Below are 18,963 nucleotides of genomic sequence, written 5' to 3'. Positions count from 1 at the left end.
GCCACTGATCATTGGATGCTGGCTAAGAAACAGCCGATCTTGGTCATCAACAAGGGTACCTATGCAACATGGTACAATCATCCGTCACTCTCACTCATTGTGGAGTTAAATGCGTTTCCCACCTCAATTGGTAACATAATATAGGCATACCTATTTCAAGGCATTCCAAATTAAAGTGTAAGAAAGAGGATACTCAAGAGAAGAAAGAGGGCGCATTCAGTCAGGGGCCTTTCCTTGGTCTGAGTAGGCTTATATTGTTCCGGATGTACTGCACTCTGTCTGCGGCCGGTCACCATCCTCACATCCTAGGTTATACAACAGTAGATAATCACTTTCACTGATGATTTCATCTCGGTTTCTCTGCTCGGGCAGCACACTCCCTCACTGCGCCGGCGCTGCTGCTATTGCTGCTGCTGTTGTCATTCTACCTTCACACTTCACACTCTAGGTGAGTTATCTTTTTACACCGGTGTTACTTGAGTGATTACTGTTACAGAGCAACTGGCACATGTACATGTTAATAAGTTTATACTAGTGTACCTTTTGCTCAAAATCGAGCAATTGTCAAGTACCGGTATTATAAAGAAGTTATTTTAAAACTACAGTAATAACAGTCATAATTTTCGATAAGTTTAAAAGACCCGACTAAATTCTTATGTAACTAATTGAATTAATACTCACAATATTTAATAGCACTTTGAAATAGTAAAAGCTTCTTGTAAAAGTATTTTAGCATTTTTTGGACCCGGCCTTATTTTTTAGTGTTTTCTTCAAATGTTTCCCGACCTAAAGCTGTTACCAGTAAACATTTCTTGCATGTATTTATTTGATCTGACTTTAGGTAGGTTTACTTTACCACTGTGACAACATGATGTGTATATTCTTCATGGTTTTTTTTTTTACTTCCAAAATAAGTTCTTCCAACAAAACTGATTGACTGTTTAGATTTGTCTATAACCTCCTAAATATTACAAAAATCTATATTTACTCCCAAAAAGCTGGTGAGTTTCTTTTTATATACAGCTGTTTTTGTTTTTAAATTTGTTTTCAGTGTAATTCTTATGGGGTAAATGCGACCTTTGAGAGCGTCCTCGTGCCCTTAAGGGTAAGAGTTTTTACATTCTAAAACCTGTATGCAAAACTACAAATTGAGACGACTTATTTGACACCTCAAACGTTAGAATCGGTCCAGAAATAACGGAGGAGTTTAGTTCACAAAAACAGCCCTCACGTATTAATATAAGAGATATTCTCAAGCCCGCTACAACTCGTTCAGTTACTGGCTTCTACTATTTTGTAAGGAGCAGTTTAAGTATAAAAAATAATCGATTTCTAATTTTATAAAAGTTACATGTAAACGGGAATATGCATTTCTTTGTATTTCCTTCCAAACTTTCCAAAGTTTCATAACGATCGGATGGCCTGTTTGGTAACGCATAAAGGACAAACATACGAATACTACAATCATTAGATTTTATATAGCCTAGAAGATAATGATTAGTGGTTTAGGTACCTTTTACAAAACAATAGAGTACTGTCGTGCGATATATTCTTGTAGTTCTATCTAAGATATCGGTTTCGACTCTCAGGCCAAACCTTTCAGGCCTCAAGGTACCAATTTCGTTACTTTAAAACATGGAAGATTTTCATGAAGCAGGAGAACACGAACACGGACGGAAGTACAACTAAACATTTGGACAACTGGGTAAAAGTGAAACGTGCGGAGATGTTTATGGCGCGACGTGGCAGACAGGTCTAGCAATGCTTTCTGATTAATATTTTTGTGTAGGTAATCAATTTTTTAGTCTAATTATGAGTAACTATACATCAATCGAGATCATACAATGCTGTTTTAATTTATTTTTAACTATAAATTGTCAGTTTGGTATGTTTAGTATAACCTTAAGCCAGATTTCGTCCATTTTAGCGAATTTCCCATATAGGGAATAAGCTATTACCGTAGTACTCATGGTAAGACCTGGACCCGGGACCGATTTTTTTTCGTTTTGAGGTCCCTAGAAGCCAAAAATAGCATCCGTTCAAATTTATATATATATATTATTTTCTTGCATTTTTAGGGCTACTAATATAATAAAATCAAAACATATACAACAAAGTACCCTTGTGAGGTACCAAATTCTAGGGGGGGGGGAATAAACTAGTATTCACCTAAGTCAGGCTAGGCCTACCCCTTGAACTGGCCACACTCAAATTTCTTTCCCGGAGTGCTCAGAAGGAGCCGAGAAAAATCCAGGGGTCGATACGAAGTTGTCACGGCTTTGACTGATCAATTTATTTAAATTTAATCGAAGGCTCAGAGCTCTAGAAGCGCTCAGGAAATCCTGCAGACGCCCAGGTGGAGCTATATCATCCCAGCCTTCGTTAACGTCAGTGGCGGTTCCAAGGGGGGGCTACAGGGGCTAAAGCCCCCCCCCTTGGACCCTGGAAAAATAAATTTAAATGTACATTTCGTCCTTAAAACAAATTCGTCCATAAAACAGACATCAATGTAGTTTTTATTAAACTTAATAAGCGATGGCAGGGGCAGTATTAAGTTCCACATAGATACACTTTGTGGACAGTAGCACAACGAATAAAACAATATTAACGCTATGGAAAGTTGTACGTATCATCCAATTTGTACAGCAGTCAGCTGTTGACATGCTAGGGCAAATGTAATTTCCATTAGATTTGCATTGGGCGATCAGCTGATTTACTAATAATATTAGTTTGTACTTTATTATGAAATGGGCCCCTGGTGGCTATACCTACCCACCTACCTACTGACCATGTCTGTAATGCGTGTGCGCCATCACTGATCACTCCCCACTCGCCAGGCTGTCAGCTGTTAGCCCACTCCCTGTATGTAACGGTACCCTGGCCACAGACAGACGTTGACGTTCTTGTCTGTATACGTCTAAGCCACTGCCTCCTCCTCCTGTCTGTATTTTATTTTTGTTGTATCACGTACTGTGCCATGATAAGTATCGTTCATGTGGTATTATGTGAGTATTACCGTATTACTTGTCTGATTAATTGCAATGTATTTTGCTGTCACAACCCAGACAGCACACTTTCTCCTCAGGACATCCCACGGATATTGCGACGGGATATGCAAGATATCCCATAGTGGTCCTATGGTCAACTTGGGATATCACAGGATATCCACAGGAATGCGTAATGTCCCCGCCCGGGGATGTCCTACGGATAAGCTCACACGCATATCCGTGGGACATCCGAGGTCATCCCAGGGTAGTCCTCAGGACATTCTCAGGACATATGGGACTACTATGGGATGTCCCTGGGATAAAGTGTGGTCTGGGCCTGAACATAAAAAACACAAATAATATAGATTTAGTATGAAAAGCTTAATTATAAGTTTAGTAAATTGATTAAATAGTTAATAAACACAAATTTTGAAGAAAAAAACGAGAAAAAAGTTTTTGGCCCAGACGGGTTTCGAACCTGGTACCTTCGCCTTGTGAGCCTCTTACCTTACCTCCTGAGCTATCTGCGCTTGTTGATTATGGGTGTTTTCAAGTGGTTAAAGAGTAGCCGACAGTTGCAATGGTCGCAATACTTAACATTTTTGATACTACAGTATAGGCTATATATGATTCTGTTAATCTGTTTAGGCCTCAAGTAGTTGAATTGTTTTTCTGGTAGTTGGAGAGGATACTGGTATTTGAATATAGATTATTTAATCACCATTAGATTAGCACTGTAATAATTGATTGTTATATGATTAAAATTAGTTTTTTGTTGTTTTATTAATTTAAAGTTAGAATTAAATTCACATTTCACACAACTATGATAGAACTCTAGTTTTCCTGAACTCAGTGGTAGTAATATGTCAGTAAAGTAAAGTCAACCCTTGCTAGCCATAGTATTAACAAGACATATTTTCAATCTGGGAAACCTTAAACTTTTAAAATAAATTATAAAACCTCAACATCTTAATGCGTGGGAATCTTATTTTTAGAAAAAAAAACAGACCAAAATTATTTGTTAAATAATGAAGACGGCCCAATTATAAATTCGGAATTACTGAAAATAATTACATCAAGAACAACACTGTAACATATCCAAAATTCAAAAGATTAATTTTTCTAATATTATTTTTTATTTTTCCAATATCCTTTAAATCATCTGTTTTAACTTTGTTTAAAATTAATTTATTAAGTAAATATTTACTTTCTGTACTAGTGTAAACACAGCCTGAAGATGGAAACCAAGTTTCTGAAAGCACTAGTGAAAAAAAACAAATTATTATATATTGGCCTTGTTGATCATTTAAATTTAGATATTTCATCAGTGGTAGTATTTTTTCTTCAGTTTGTTACCGGGACATTACGGGACATTACAGGATATCCAGTGGATTTTTTACATGTCCCGGGATGTCATGGGACATTCTGGGATATCCTAAGGCATTCGTACATATCCCGGGACTTTACAGGATATCCTGAGGTTAACTTACAAATCCCGGGACATTACGGTATATTGTAGGATATCCTGTGGATTTCGTACTCGTCCGGGGATTTTGCGGGATATCCTGAGGATAGCGCACATATCCCGAGACATTCTCAGGACATATGGGACTACTATGGGATGTCCCTGGGATAAAGTGTGCTGTCTGGGAATTAATGATGTTTATTTTCCACTTAATGTTTACTTTTTCAATATTAGGTTATGGTATCATGAAATGCAATAGGTACTGTAATTATTAGGGCCTACCCTAAAGGGTATTTTTTTTTAACTAATAAAAACTGTATTCGCTTAAATAGGCAACTTAAAAAATATATTTTGTAGGCTACGGCCATAGATAAAACATACTCCCCCAAGCTACGGCTCCACTAAAATATTTTAAGTGTATTTACATGGATACACTAAAATATAAGGCCCACAATGTATTTACGATTTACCTTTTATGGTAAAAAACAAAAGCAGTCCCATGGTACAACAAACTTGCAGCCTATAAGTGAATTTTCAGTTGCCTAATTGGATTTTTACTAAAATATCTTCTAAAAATTTCAGAATTAATCACAATAAACCTAAATAAGGTTTTAACATGTTACTTAGATTAGCTACTACAGGGAAGGTAATATAATGTATTTTATAGAGAAATTTTAGTACTGTATAGAAATTTAAAATGAGAGTGTTTTTGTAAATTTTAACTATAACCACAAAAAAAAAACATACACAAATGATTCAATAGAATAAGAATTGGTTTTGTACGCCCTAAAAAATGGTTTCAAAAGAAATTTGGGAAAATTATTATGGTTTTTGAGAGTAAAAAATATGAGGAAACAATTTCTCCCCAAAAAACCCCGTTTCCATTGTCCAATTATTTAGTTCACAAACTCATTTCAATAAATGTACTAGGTTTACACATGTACCAAACTTAATAAAAATTAGATCTTGTTTACAGTTATATATAACAACAGTTATGTTGACTTAAGTGAAAGTAAATTACTAACACCTAAGGTTTTACTGTTACAATAATTATCTTTTTCACCACACTATGATGTTTTTGGCTGTATTACATACGTTAATTGGTGGCTGAAAGTTACGTTTTGCTGGCCATGCCAGCTCCAGCTGTCATCGTAATTTGGGGACCGAGCAGGTTTTTACAGGCCGGGGCCGCAAAATCAGCTGTCCGCTTACTTACTTAAAACATGAATGCATTTTAAATACACAATCAACATCCATAGCATTGCAATAGAATTGTGTTATTGTCACCGTTGCCTAGCAACTATTTATTTTTATTTTTGCTGATTCCTCAAATTATTTCTTCACATAACCTTAAAGTTGTAGTTGTGTTGACTATCAGTGTACATTATTATAGTGGTGAATAGTGGTAATAGGGTATAGTGCGGTGAAAAATAGCGTTCGTACCACGGACCGAAATGGTTTTGCAGCTCTCGATCGATTTAAGTTCTCGACTTCGTCTCAAACTTAAAAACTATCTCGAGCCGGCAAAACCTCATTTTCGGCCCTAGGTACGAAATATACTATTTTTTTACTGAAGTACACACACACAACATTTTTTACTCAAACATAACTTATTCAACAATTCTCATTACAATAAAAACAATCCTAACTATTTACACATGATCAGCTGTTACCAACATAAATTAAAATACAGAAAAAGTAACAGCAAACATATTATATAAAATTAAATTACATTCAAAACCTTCCCTTAATTTTAATTTTATACAAGAAACAAAAAATAAATATCTCGATTATCGTCTTCTGTTCAAGATTTTGGATAGTTGATCAAAGCTTTGCTAAATTTATGAAACTTGACATTGTTCAAGGGTTTTGTAAACATATCCGCAACATTCTCGGATGTAGAAACAAAAGAAATGTTTATTTTACCTTGCCTTACATTTTCAGTAAAAAAATGGTAGCGAACATCAATGTGTTTGCTTCGCTTATTAAAAATTCCATTTTTACAAAGCTTAATAGCACTTTGATTGTCCATGTTTAGGTTTGTTTCAACATTAGTTCCACTCAACTCTTGCAAGAAAGTTTTTAAATATAACACTTCTTTGACACATTCCGCCGCTGCAATGTATTCTGCTTCAGTGCTGGACAAAGCTACAATCGGTTGTCTTCTTGTACACCAGCTTATTGGGTCTTCTCCATACATTATGACAAATCCAGTAGTACTTCTTCTTGTATGCTTGCAATTTGCATAGTCTGCGTCACAATATACATTTAGGCAATTTTCTCCTGATGCTGAAAATAATATTCCTGCATCTTGAGTACCTTTAATATATCTTAAGGTTCGTTTGACATTTACAACATCTTCATTGCTTGGATTCTCAACACATCTACTTTCTAATCCCATCCCACAGCAAGTGTAAGATCAGATCTGGTTTTATTGGATAAGTACAGCAAACTTCCTACAACGTCTCTGTAAGGATAATCTTTTGTCAGGCAGCTTACTTCTTCATCAGGTTTGCTCGTTTTCACTGGACAAATGGGAGTGTCTACAGGTTTACAATCTATCATTCCATATTTTTCGAGAATACTGTTTGAATAGTTCTTTTGTGTTAACAATATCCCTTCCCTTGAATATAAAATTTCCATTCCAAGAAAGTTTGATGGGTTTTCATCTGTTTTTATTTTAAAATCTCTAGACAGCTCGTTCAAAAGTTTCTTCATCTCTCTTTCATCTGAACCAGCAAGAATTCCATCATCAACAAATATAGCAAGATGAATACTGCCATTTGTAAAAACACAACGGTCAGACTGAGTTTGTTTTAAGCCATATTTTAGTAAGCAGTTTGTAAACAACTGGTTCCATTTAAATGGAGCTTGTTTAAGTCCATATAAAGTCTTTCTTAATTTCAAAACTTTATCTTTATGATCAAACCCTTCAGGTACACACATATAAATTTCTTCATCTAAATTTCCATAGAGAAAAGCAGTTTTAACGTCAAATTGCATTAATTTGAGATTTTGTTTGGCAGCTAATGAAAATAACAAACGTAAAGTTGAATTACTTACAACTGGGCTGTAGGTTTCTTCATAGTCTATACCTTTTTCTTGGGCAAAACCTTTTACAACTAGTCTCGCTTTGTATTTTCTGTTATCCTTTCTTGTTAATACCCACTTGTTACTTAGGATCTTCTTGTTTAGTGCTTGCTTTTTGTCAACCACTTCCCACGTTTCATTCTCAATAAGGGAGTTTTTCTCATCCTCAATTGCTTGTAGCCAATTCTTTTTATCTGGTCCTTTGATTGCTTCTTCATATGTCAACATCACAAAATCTTTATATCTTTCAGGTAGTTTAGTTTTTCTTCTTAGTTTGATGTTTTGTGTGGAATCAGTATTACTTGAACTTGGCTGTTCTTCATTAATTTAATTTTTGTCTGAAACCAACTCAAACTCTACTTCATTATTACTTATCAGACTTAGATTATCTGCACTCTCAATATATTCATTTTCATTTTCGTCTTCTTTCTGGTCATTTTCATTTTTGTCTTCTTTTAGCGAATTTCCCTATAGGGAAGTAGCTATTACCGTAGGTCTCATGGTAAGACTTAGGCCCGGGACCGATTTACTTTTTCATTTTGATGTCCCCAGAGGCCAAAAACACCATTCGTTCAAATTTGTATATATGTATATATATATATATAGATATATATATAGATTTATATATATATGTGTCCGTGAACACGATAACTTGAGTAATTTTTATCCGATTTTGATGAAATTTGGTTTGAAGGTGTAAGGCGGGATAAACTTGAATGAGTTCGCGATCCAGCATGATCGGACCATGGGAACAGGATTTTATGGGGGGTTTTATGGGGTAAAAATTGGTTTTTCTCACTTTTGACCCTCAAAACACAAAATTTTCCAATTTTTCTCTAAACCTTCTTAAAGAGCTTAAAAAAACAAACAATTCAGTATATCAAAGTGTTTTTGTACGGTTATTGGTTACGGAGAAAACAAAAAAAAATTTAAATTTAAAATTCCCATGTTATTCTTATGGAGAATATTGTAAAATGTTGTAGTTTGCTTGTTTATGGATATCTTTTGATCAAACTTGGCAAATATATTCATTTTATACTAAGCAATAATTATTTTACTTAAAACACACTATTTATTAGTTTCCTTGTAGCAGCAAACCTAGGTACTCGTTAAACCTAATGTTATTTAAATAGACCAATTGAAAATCAATTCAGCCAAATGGAAATTCGCTTAGACGGCAGGTTTGCTGCGGCGGGGGTATCTTGTCATTTTCATTTTTGTCTCCTTTCTGGTCATTCTCTGTTGTATTTTCAGAGAAAGTAACCTCACCACCATTATTAGTTATTGCAGAAACAGACAACAAGTTTTCACTGAGATCAGGAACATATAGCACATTATTCAGGATACATTCTTTGGATTTTACAGTTCCACTCGTTGAAGCTAACATGGTTTGATTTTTCTTAGCAACATATATTTCAGAAGAAATATTTGGTTTATTACTTAACAAATCTTCACAATTTGTTATATGTGAAGATGTGCCTGAATCAACAACCCATTCAGATACAAAGTTTACAGTCCCACTATTACCCCGAACATTTTGTCCATCATCATACGACAAAAAAGACACAGTTTTACTAGCGACATTTAGGTTCTGGCTTTTTCTAAAGTAACAATCTTTTTCATTATGATTTGACTTTTTACATATATTACAAAATAAATTTGGCTTTACATTTCTTTTTTCAAACTTGTTAACAAAATTTTTTACATTTCCACAGGTGTTTGCTAAATGACCAACAGCATTGCATTTAAAACATCGCCTTTCATTATCAGAGTTAGCCCTATTGTATGTAGGCTTCTTGCAGTACTTTGCTTTATGGCCTGGAATTTTACAGTTGTGACAAACAACTTGGAACGCAAGATTTTTCTCTAGGCTTACCTCCTTTAACTCACTTCTTGACTCTTCTGCTAACAGTCTCGCTGTTAGATTTGCCAATGTCTTTTCTTCATTGGGCATTGATTCCCAGGCAGTTACAAAATACTTAAATCTATCTGGCAGACTGACAAGAATTTTTGATATTATCATTTTGTCATCAATATCTTGTTTTAAAGTTTTTAGTCTGTGTGCTATGTTTTCAATTCTACTTATGTGAGAACTTATATCAGAATTAGGCTCATACCTGAGGTTAAAGAATTCTTGTAATAACGAGTACTTCTGCTGCTCTGAGTCTCTTTCATAAATATTACACAGCTTCAAAAACATTTCTCTTGAGTTTTCACAGTTAATGATATGTAACATCGGTCCCTTCTCAATAGAACTAACTATACACTTCTGAGCCTTGGCATCTCTTTTAATCCAATCAGCCTTCTTCTTTCCATCGCCCATATCTTCAAGTTTCTCAGAACCATCAACAATACTCATCAATTCACTGGATTGAAATATTATTTTAATCTGAAATTTCCACAATGGAAAAGTTTCAACTCCTTTGAGTTTTTCTACAAAATCATCTTCTTTTACTGATGCCATTGTTAGTCTTACTTTTATTTCACTCACCTTCACTACACTTTAACTCTTGGGGTTTTACTAGAAGATTACTTCTTGGTTTTACAGTTATGGTTGAATTAATGAATTTTTCTGGGCCCATAACCTGTTGACTTAAGTGAAAGTAAATTACTAACACCTAAGGTTTTACTGTTACAATAATTATCTTTTATTTTACTGAAGTACACACACAACATTTTTTACTCAAACATAACTTATTCAACAATTCTCATTACAATAAAAACAATCCTAACTATTTACACATGATCAGCTGTTACCAACATAAATTAAAATACAGAACAAGTAACAGCAAACATATTATATAAAATTAAATTACATTCAACAATATATAGGTATATATATATACACAAATATGTATATATGAAATAGGCATAGACACGATTTTTGTCGGCAGAACTCCTCCGGCTCACTGGAAAGATCTCATTGAGTAGATGTCATATATAAGGTCTTACCATAGATAAAACATACTCCCTTAGTAGATTTCTCATCCTAATGGAACAGCTGAAGACAATTTTATTGTTAGTTCTGTACGGTTTATGTTAGAGGTCGTGTTTTGTTTACAATTTGTTTCCCGTTAATACAGTCATTTAAAACCTCGTTTAACCAAATAATACGATCTAATCATAAACAATAAATTGTCCCCTAGTTATTTAACCAAACAGTAAAGCACAAATCAAGAAATTAATCCTAAAATAATATAAACAAAATTTCGTCGACACTAGCGCCCAGTGTGGCGTACATGAACTAGATATGAAAAACGAGCTTCAAAATTTACAATGGGATGAGAAGTCTACTTGTGTTCGTTAGTCTATGGTCTTACATATTAAAAAAAGTCCCCTGGACTCTGCTCCAGTGGCTTTTAAAGCTCTAATGTTATCATTGTTTGTTTACATTATGATCAGCTGGATAATTTAATTGCTGTTAACATTTTGAGTTGCAATTCAAGGAAACACGCCCGTGTCACACATATTTACGGACTCGGATTAAATGAAATATTTACTAATTTGAATCTGAGTTTGCGTACATATTATAATGGAAAAATCGAGAAAGCCTGGGCAATTTGATGCATTTCACAAAATACAAAAGAAACAAGCTCAACTTCTGAAAAATAATCCAATATTTACGAGAAATTTTGATTATATAGAACTGTTATGAACAGCGTGAGTATTTCCATTAGTTGCATAATCTTTCAGTTGAGTCTTTTAATCTCATTAAAAATTATGACTGACATTAGTTTTGTTTTAAAATTAATCCTGTAACACAGGTATACTCGGAAATTCCTCGATTTTGAGCAACAGCTACACTACTATAAAAAATACACAAATTGTGTTTTTGGACTCTGAGGTCATAAAAACAAAAAGTAGCCCAAACTTATTATTGCAGGTGATAATGGAAGGAAGAATCTGGACTGTACTGGTGGGTGTTCTGGCAGCTATCTATGTGATGAATGCGGACGACAAAGTGAGTTTTCCTACAGATCATCCGCCAAACATATCACAAGCTAGGACCAACAGCAGCAATGTCAAGGTAGAGGAGGTCCAGGATGGAGAGGGCCGTCGTGGAGGCAAACATCTGCTGGACTGGCTCGGCTTAGGCATCGGTACAGACACAGATCCCTACCTGGCCCGGGCCAACAGTGCCTGTCTCGAGGTAATCTATATATTAGTATTAGTTATATAATGTATTAGTTGCTATTAGTAGCTATTAGTTGCCATAACTGTAACTAGTCTATGGTACACTATACCATAGTGTATCTAATAATCTCTGTAGAGTGAATCTTTATATTTAGCCTTTGGCTATCAAAAAATTTGACATTATTCCCATGTTAAACCTTAAGCCACTTCAAAATAAACCTAATTGATAACACTGTCATAGTATGCTGATGTGAATTGATTGACTTCTATTGAATAACGCCAATTTTTTTAACCAAGTCAATCTTCAAGTACAATTTCTATTTTAAATTACGCAGGTGTTACATCACAGCAACTATCACAGAATCAAAAAGATAGGGACTGTTGTATACTCTGCTAGTTGGCCATTCATCAATGTTATTTCTTTTTCCGTAAAAAAATTGCTTCAGTTGGTAAATGGGATGTCTACTCCAAATATTTAGCTTTCAAAATAAATATTGGTGTTTTTACTCTTTATAATATTCATCACATAAAACTTACGGTTGCAAATGTCTAAAATACACTGTGGTTAAGCATCAGTTTTGATGACAAATGATTGTCATTGTACGGTACCTAATTATCTAATCCACAGATATTGTTTTGTACACCCTTCGTATTCACCTGATCTAACACTGTGTACAGTAGTTTTTCTTTGGAGGATAATAAAGAATTCTGTTTGTGTTTGTGCTTCTTGCTGACCTCTCTTAATCAGATAGATTAGTAAACCTTATTGTAACAATCCCTCCAGAGACAGTAGTTGTGAGGTGTCATCTCTTACTGAATAAACGTTATCAGCATTCTGACACATACTTTCTCCCATAAGTTTGTCAACAACCTTTATCATGTTTAACCGGTGAGAGTAAATACACGGAAATGGGATTTGTACAATTTAGTCCAGAATTTAAAGGACATGCAAAATTTTTATCAAAATCGTTCAGGCCATTTTTGGGGAAATGTGATTTTTCCGTTATGTTATGGGGTTTTTATGGGAAAATAACATTGCAATAACTTTTGAACTGTAATTTATACAGAAATGGGATTTGTACCATTTCGTTCAGAATATAACGGACTATAAACATACTAAATGTTTATCAAAATTGTTCAGGCCATTTTTGGGAAAATCCTATTTTTCCGTTATTTTATGGGGTTTTATGGGAAAATCCCCATCTAAAATCAAAATTTCTAAAAAAATGAAAAAACTATCAAAATTGTAAGGACCATAACCTACTATGTTAAATAAAAACTGGATTTTTGTCTAAAATCCTATTTTTCGTTATTTTATGGGGTTTTTATGGGAAAAAAACATAATTTACCATAACTTTTGAACCGTAATTTTTACAGAAATGGGATTTGTACCATTTTGTTCAAAATTTTAAGGGCTACAACATACTAAATTTTAATCAAAATCGTTCGGGCCATTTTTGAGAAAATCCGATTTTTCCGGTTTTTTATGGGTTTTTATGGGAAAATCCCCATTAAAAATCAAAATTTCAAAAAAATGAAAAAAACGCCTGGAGATACCATGGATTAGAACCTACATACCAAATTTAATCGAAATCGGACCACAGGTGTAGTCTCTAGCTCTGTACACATCCAGACACACAGACACACACACACACACACACACACACACACACACACACACAGACATCACTTCGAAAACCACTTTTTTGGGTCCAGGGGGACCCAAAACAAATATATCCACTCAAAACTCAAACTCGAAAATTTTGACGAAAACAATACTTTCTCCATATACTATGGTATAGGGGGAGAAAGTAAAAGGAATTGAAGGAATACACCAAACCTGCAAGGCAAGAAAAATATCTGAATTCTATGTAACTGTTAGACAAAAAGTTCATAAAAATGTAGAGCACAGTTTATTAACTTAAAGTCTCCAATCAAAAAGCATGAGAATGAAACCAGTTGTTCTCGTTTAGTGAATCCTATTTTGATTTCAAAAGTAATTGTTTTTTTTTTGTGCACAGCTGAATTAAGCTTAACATATAAAGAGATGAAAAAAGAATGGTTCGAAGCTCAGACGCTAAACTTAAGAATATCAGTGCTAGAAAAGTGCATCGAACGTAATGTTGAATGAGCTGAAAAAGGAAAAATATGCCTTGTTATGATGGTTGTGTATGATTTGCCTGCTGTGAAGCTTGTTATTAGAAGCTTAGTAAACAGCTTAACAAAGCTTATTATGACAAAGCTTAGTAAACTTTAGAAATGGAAAATCTGTACCACAGCAATTTAGAGACGTCCCTAAAGCTCCGCCAGGGCGCCCAGAAGATTAAGTATGCCATGAAGCATTTTTTAAAGTTGCAATATACACAAGAGAAAACAATGAAGAACAATTAACCATCAGTGACTTAACTAATAAAACTAGAGGACCCATGCTGCTCCGCAGCGTTAAAATAAATAAATAACTTCTTGATCAGCATTGTACATGTTATTAAATTTATGGAAAGTAAATAAAGATACGTCTTATAACACTTAAAACATATATTTACGCTTATACTGTTACTCACAAGATGGTAAATATACAAAAGATGGTAAGTGGTGATCGATTTCGATTTGACACTCCAATCATCATCAGACCCAATAGGCGAATGGGATGGATAAAATAAATAATATCCAAGAGATAACTTATGATTTTTGATTGAGTAATACAGTTTGATATTAACTGATTCAAACGATCAATAGCTCAAATTAAAGCCTATAGTTTACTGAATATATTGAGTCTAAAACATATAAAAAAAATGAATGATACTGGAGCTATTCATTTTTAATCATAGAAAATCCTTATGAAAAATAACTTGTATGTTGGTTGTTCACCTTTTGTTTGCGTGACACTTGTCTGATTTGAATAACTAATAGCTTAATGAAAGCCTGTATTTCACTGAAGGTCCTTAGACCAAAATATATAGGATTATATCATTATAACTGGTGAAATGCATCTTAAATTGAAGTAAGAATTCAAAAATGAGTCAAATTATGTTTTTGGTTGAGTACAGTAGGTAAATATATGCCAATGCTTGTCGGCAAATCTGTGCATGCATACCTTCAGTTTGAGACCTCAATCACGAAAATCAGTCGGGTAGAAGAGGCAAACAAACTCGGAAAAGAGAAACCAAATTTAACTCCTATAAGAAATATATGGGGAGCAAATTTTGTTCACCAACAAGCTGAGTGACAACCTTTCGTACCGTTCCGGCCAAACCTCGCATGCGGGGTTGGTTTGGCAGATTGGCAACACCTAATCCCCAACTCTCACTTGTTAGCTGCGGAGAGCTACCTTCTGCCACTGGGTGTAGGTCCACCTACATAACCAAGTGAGGGGGGCCCTAGACTAAGGTGTAATGTGATCCGTGCCGAGAGTCTTGTGGCACTGGGGGCCTAATATTCAGTGTCTTAACGGAGCTTTTTGGGAATCAGGGTGAACCCAGTCGTATGCACCCCTTACCCCTCTAATCGGGTCACTGGGGAGGTCGACCTTAGATACCCGGTATTTGTGGGAACAACGTAGACAAACTGACCCCAATGGAGGAGGAAGGTCTACTGAAATCTGACGATCACAATAAGCTCGCAGAAACCGGAAAGGAAAAAAAAACAACTTTCCAGGGGCGAGTTGCGAAGACGGAGGATAGCGGATGCTTTAGATAAAGGCAAAAATGTGCCATCCAGAAGTGAGAGGAGGCTGGTGTGGGCTGCCAAGCACCCTAACTCTTCTCCCTGCAAAGCTAGTTCCTCTGAGAACCAGAATGCTGGGGGAAAAAAGCAGGGCGAGGGCGGAACCCCCAAACCTGACTCTAATGAAGCCTCCAGGAAGAAAGGTGGAAAGAGGGGGCGAGAGTACCTGACACATGAGGATGTCTGGGGCGAGAAAAAGAAGACGAGAACGGAAGAGGGAGAGGGCTCGGGTGTTTCACAGAGCACCAGAACCCGCCTATTCGGAGACACTGTCTGTGGAGCAAGATGGCTCTCGCCAAATCTGAACACCAGGACAGGAAACAGATGGAGGCTTAAGGTAATAAAATCAAGGGGGAGCTGTCCAGGTGGGTCTTTCGTGGCAAAGACGTCAGGATAAGCAGCTGCCATCTTGAAGGCGGAGCCTTGGTAGTTGGGTGTGCTAACGCAGCCACAAAGGATTGACTGGTTAAGCAAGTTCAGGAGCTGAGTCCCTTCAGGGAAATCTCACTACAGCTTGCCCCAGCCAGAGTCCTTGTGAAAGCTGTGAAGATATCAGCGTTTTGTAATATTTATGTGCCCAGCCCTACAAGGTCTGCGTATGAGATCCCTTGGCCTATTGACGGGAGATGAAAGGGAAGAACAGGTTACCATAGTCAAAAGGTTCTCACTAAGGACCTGGGATTTGATGCAGAAGGAGGACCTGTGAATGAGGGTGCACAATAAGCTGTTCTAGCTGCGATGCAATTCCATGGTCGCTTGTAAGCCTGGCCCTCTCTTAAAAAAAAAAACCGAGTGGTATTATAGATAAATATATGTCGATGCTTTATGGCACATCTGTATGTGCATACCTTAAATTTGAGACCTCAATCATGAAAATCGGTCGGTAAGAAGAGCCAAACGAACTCGGAAAAGAGAAACCAAATTTAACTCCGATTAGAAATACATGGAGGGAAAATTTTATATACCTATAAGCCGAGTGGAATTATAGATAAATATATGCTGATCATGAAAATCAGTCAGGTATCTGAGCCAAACAAACTCGGAAAAGAACATCCAAATTTTTTAAATATATAAGATGAAATAATTTCTTCCTACAACCTGTGAGTATTATGAACCTTATTCAGAATATTCAGAACCTTATACCATTTTGAGAATGAAATCTTTATTGGCACCATTGCTGGAACTAAGGACATTGTTACTTTCAAAAGTATAGATTCTTATGTGTTGCAGGAGTATCATAAATCAGAAACTAAAGATGACACTGAAAAAGACAAAATAAACATCATTTCAGCTGCAGCCACATTAATCTGCAATGAGATTAAAGACATTCCTATATTGATCCAGACAACTATCCCTCTAATGAGGTCATAGCTAGTTTAGAGTCCAATTGTAAATATGTTCCTGAAGCAGTTATTACTGTCAATCCTCGTCACTAGTAAGACAAATAATAACAGAAAGATATCTGCTATCGGACAAGCAATTATGCAAGCTATGCACCCTCTAGGGTTGGTTACACCTTTACGGTTAGGACTTGGGGACCAACTTCACGACAACACAAGCTCAAAATTCATAGTAGAGTCTGTCAACCACATGGGCTTTTGTAGTTCATATGCAGAGGTGCAGAAATTTGAACGTTTCGCTGCTGCACAAAGGGGTACAAGTATGCCTGATTCTTCACGTCACAATCCACATCTCCTGAGCGTTTCATTCAATATTCTGCTGACAATATTGACCACAATATAACTACATTAGATGGAAGTGGAACTTTATATAGCATGGGTATTATAGCTAGTGTATCAGGGACATTTTCTGAGTTTATCAAGAAACGTAATGTTTCTTTTGAAGAGCTTAAGGAGGTGGGGAAAATTCAAATTACAGTGTATCCTTCTCAGGCTAGTGGAATGCAGTTTTTGAAGTTTAATAATCCTATACTCTAATATGAGCAATGTTTGCTTGTATGTAATGTATGTATATATGTATGTATGCTTGCTTGTACAAAAGTCCCAAAATCGGCTTCAAAGTAGATTTTCTTCAAATGTTGTAAATTGTTTATTTCTGGCCTAAAAACGTATTTACTGCAGTTAGATCTGCCAACAAAAATCTAATTACGTAGAGAAATGAAACTGAAAGTCACATCTATTATATTATTAAAGTGATACAATCAAATTTTATGTAAACGGTTAAGGCTATTTACCAAATAAAAAAATAGGCATATGGCACATCAAAATGAAGCTTAGAGTGTGTAGATTTGACGAAAAGTATTGATATGGACGAATTTCCTAAGGCCTCTGCCCCACAGGTTGATTTCCAAAGGGCTACGCCTGGCATGCTTCCAAAGTTTACTTGATTTAATTTAAGTACCTGGGGACCGAGCTTTGCTCGGGGAAAATCATTAGTTTACTCTGAAAGCAGTTTAGTATTGCAGATAGATTAATCCATTCCCAAACTCCACACTGCTCCCCTTTACTACTTCCTTCACCACTCCATACGTCGTGGATCTGTTTGCCCTCCTTCCCTATACCATTTTAGAATTGCAGACACATAATTGCCACAGACAGTTCCCACACTCTGCACTGCTGGCCTTACTACTATTTTCACCATTTCCTACGTCATGGACCTGTTTCCTTCCCTTCTCATAGCATTTTAGGATGGAAGATACAATAATCTAACTGCCACACATGGTTCCCACACTCTGCGATGCTAAACCTTACTACTTTCCTACGTCGTGGACCTGTTTTCATCTCTTTCCATAGCATTTTAGTATTTTAGATAAATTTATATAATTGCCACAAATATCCCCCGGACTCCGCACTGCTAGCCTTTACTACTTCTTTCACCATTTCCTACGTCATGGACCTGTTTCCTTCCCTTCTCATAGCATTTTAGGATGGAAGATACAATAATCTAACTGCCACACATGGTTCCCACACTCTGCGATGCTAAACTTTACTACTTTCCTACGTTGTGGACCTGTTTTCATCTCTTTCCATAGCATTTTAGTATTTTAGTTTTCGAGATCTTGGTGCAAGCATACATTCATACATACATATAAGCAAACATTGCTCGTATTAGAGTATAGGATTTAGTTAATGAAACAGCTGATCAGTACAATGAACTGGTGTTTGTTTATTTATTTGAAAAAGATGTTTGTGACGCTTTATGTAGATTTAGGAGGGTTATGTTTATTGTTTGGTTTTATAGAAAGGTTGTATACGTTTTGTAAAGTATTGCTCAAAGTTTCATTTTGTAATTTATATAGTAAGCTACATGTAAAGAGGCTTGACTAAAGTTGAAAAATTATGGTAAAACATGTCATTCGTGAAGCATCAATATGAAGCAATTGATGCTATTGCTACACTAAAGGTATGCTGTCATATTCTTTTGGATCTATTAACATAAAAAGTAGGGGTTTGAAAGTAAATAGGTTTACACTTTTAAATCAGTTTATATTTTCAAGAGTTGCCGTATTTTAAAACATCTATCTCGGCCTTTATTGAAAAAACCACCTCAAAATTTCTAAAATCTTTAAACAATGTTCCTGGTGCATTCACTTTTCATCTTGGT

At 35.6% G+C, this 18,963-nt stretch overlaps 1 protein-coding gene across 3 annotated transcripts in view; it reads left to right on the top strand.

Annotated features, from left to right (window-relative positions):
* Positions 1-416: 416 nt before the first annotated feature.
* LOC128983549 (uncharacterized) overlaps positions 417-18,963 on the top strand; it is a 58,184-nt gene continuing 39,637 nt past the window's right edge. The window contains exons 1-2 of one of the 3 annotated variants that reach the window (XM_054402860.1): positions 417-448; positions 11,426-11,692. In XM_054402860.1, coding sequence (XP_054258835.1) covers positions 11,432-11,692 — 261 coding nt within the window. In that variant the 5' untranslated portion in view covers positions 417-448; positions 11,426-11,431. Of the gene's footprint in view, positions 449-2,892; positions 3,006-5,796; positions 6,000-11,425; positions 11,693-18,963 lie in introns of those variants that run through there. The other 2 variants (XM_054402859.1, XM_054402861.1) reach the window with 2 other exon arrangements.

Source organism: Macrosteles quadrilineatus, unplaced genomic scaffold (genome assembly GCF_028750875.1).
Source record: "Macrosteles quadrilineatus isolate MER2022 unplaced genomic scaffold, UCM_ALF_1.0 Scaffold_1__1_contigs__length_201487025, whole genome shotgun sequence".
In the NCBI taxonomy this organism is placed as follows: Eukaryota; Metazoa; Arthropoda; class Insecta; order Hemiptera; family Cicadellidae; genus Macrosteles; species Macrosteles quadrilineatus.
Note: the sequence above shows the minus strand (reverse complement) of the source record. Positions and strands in the feature narration are given on the sequence as shown.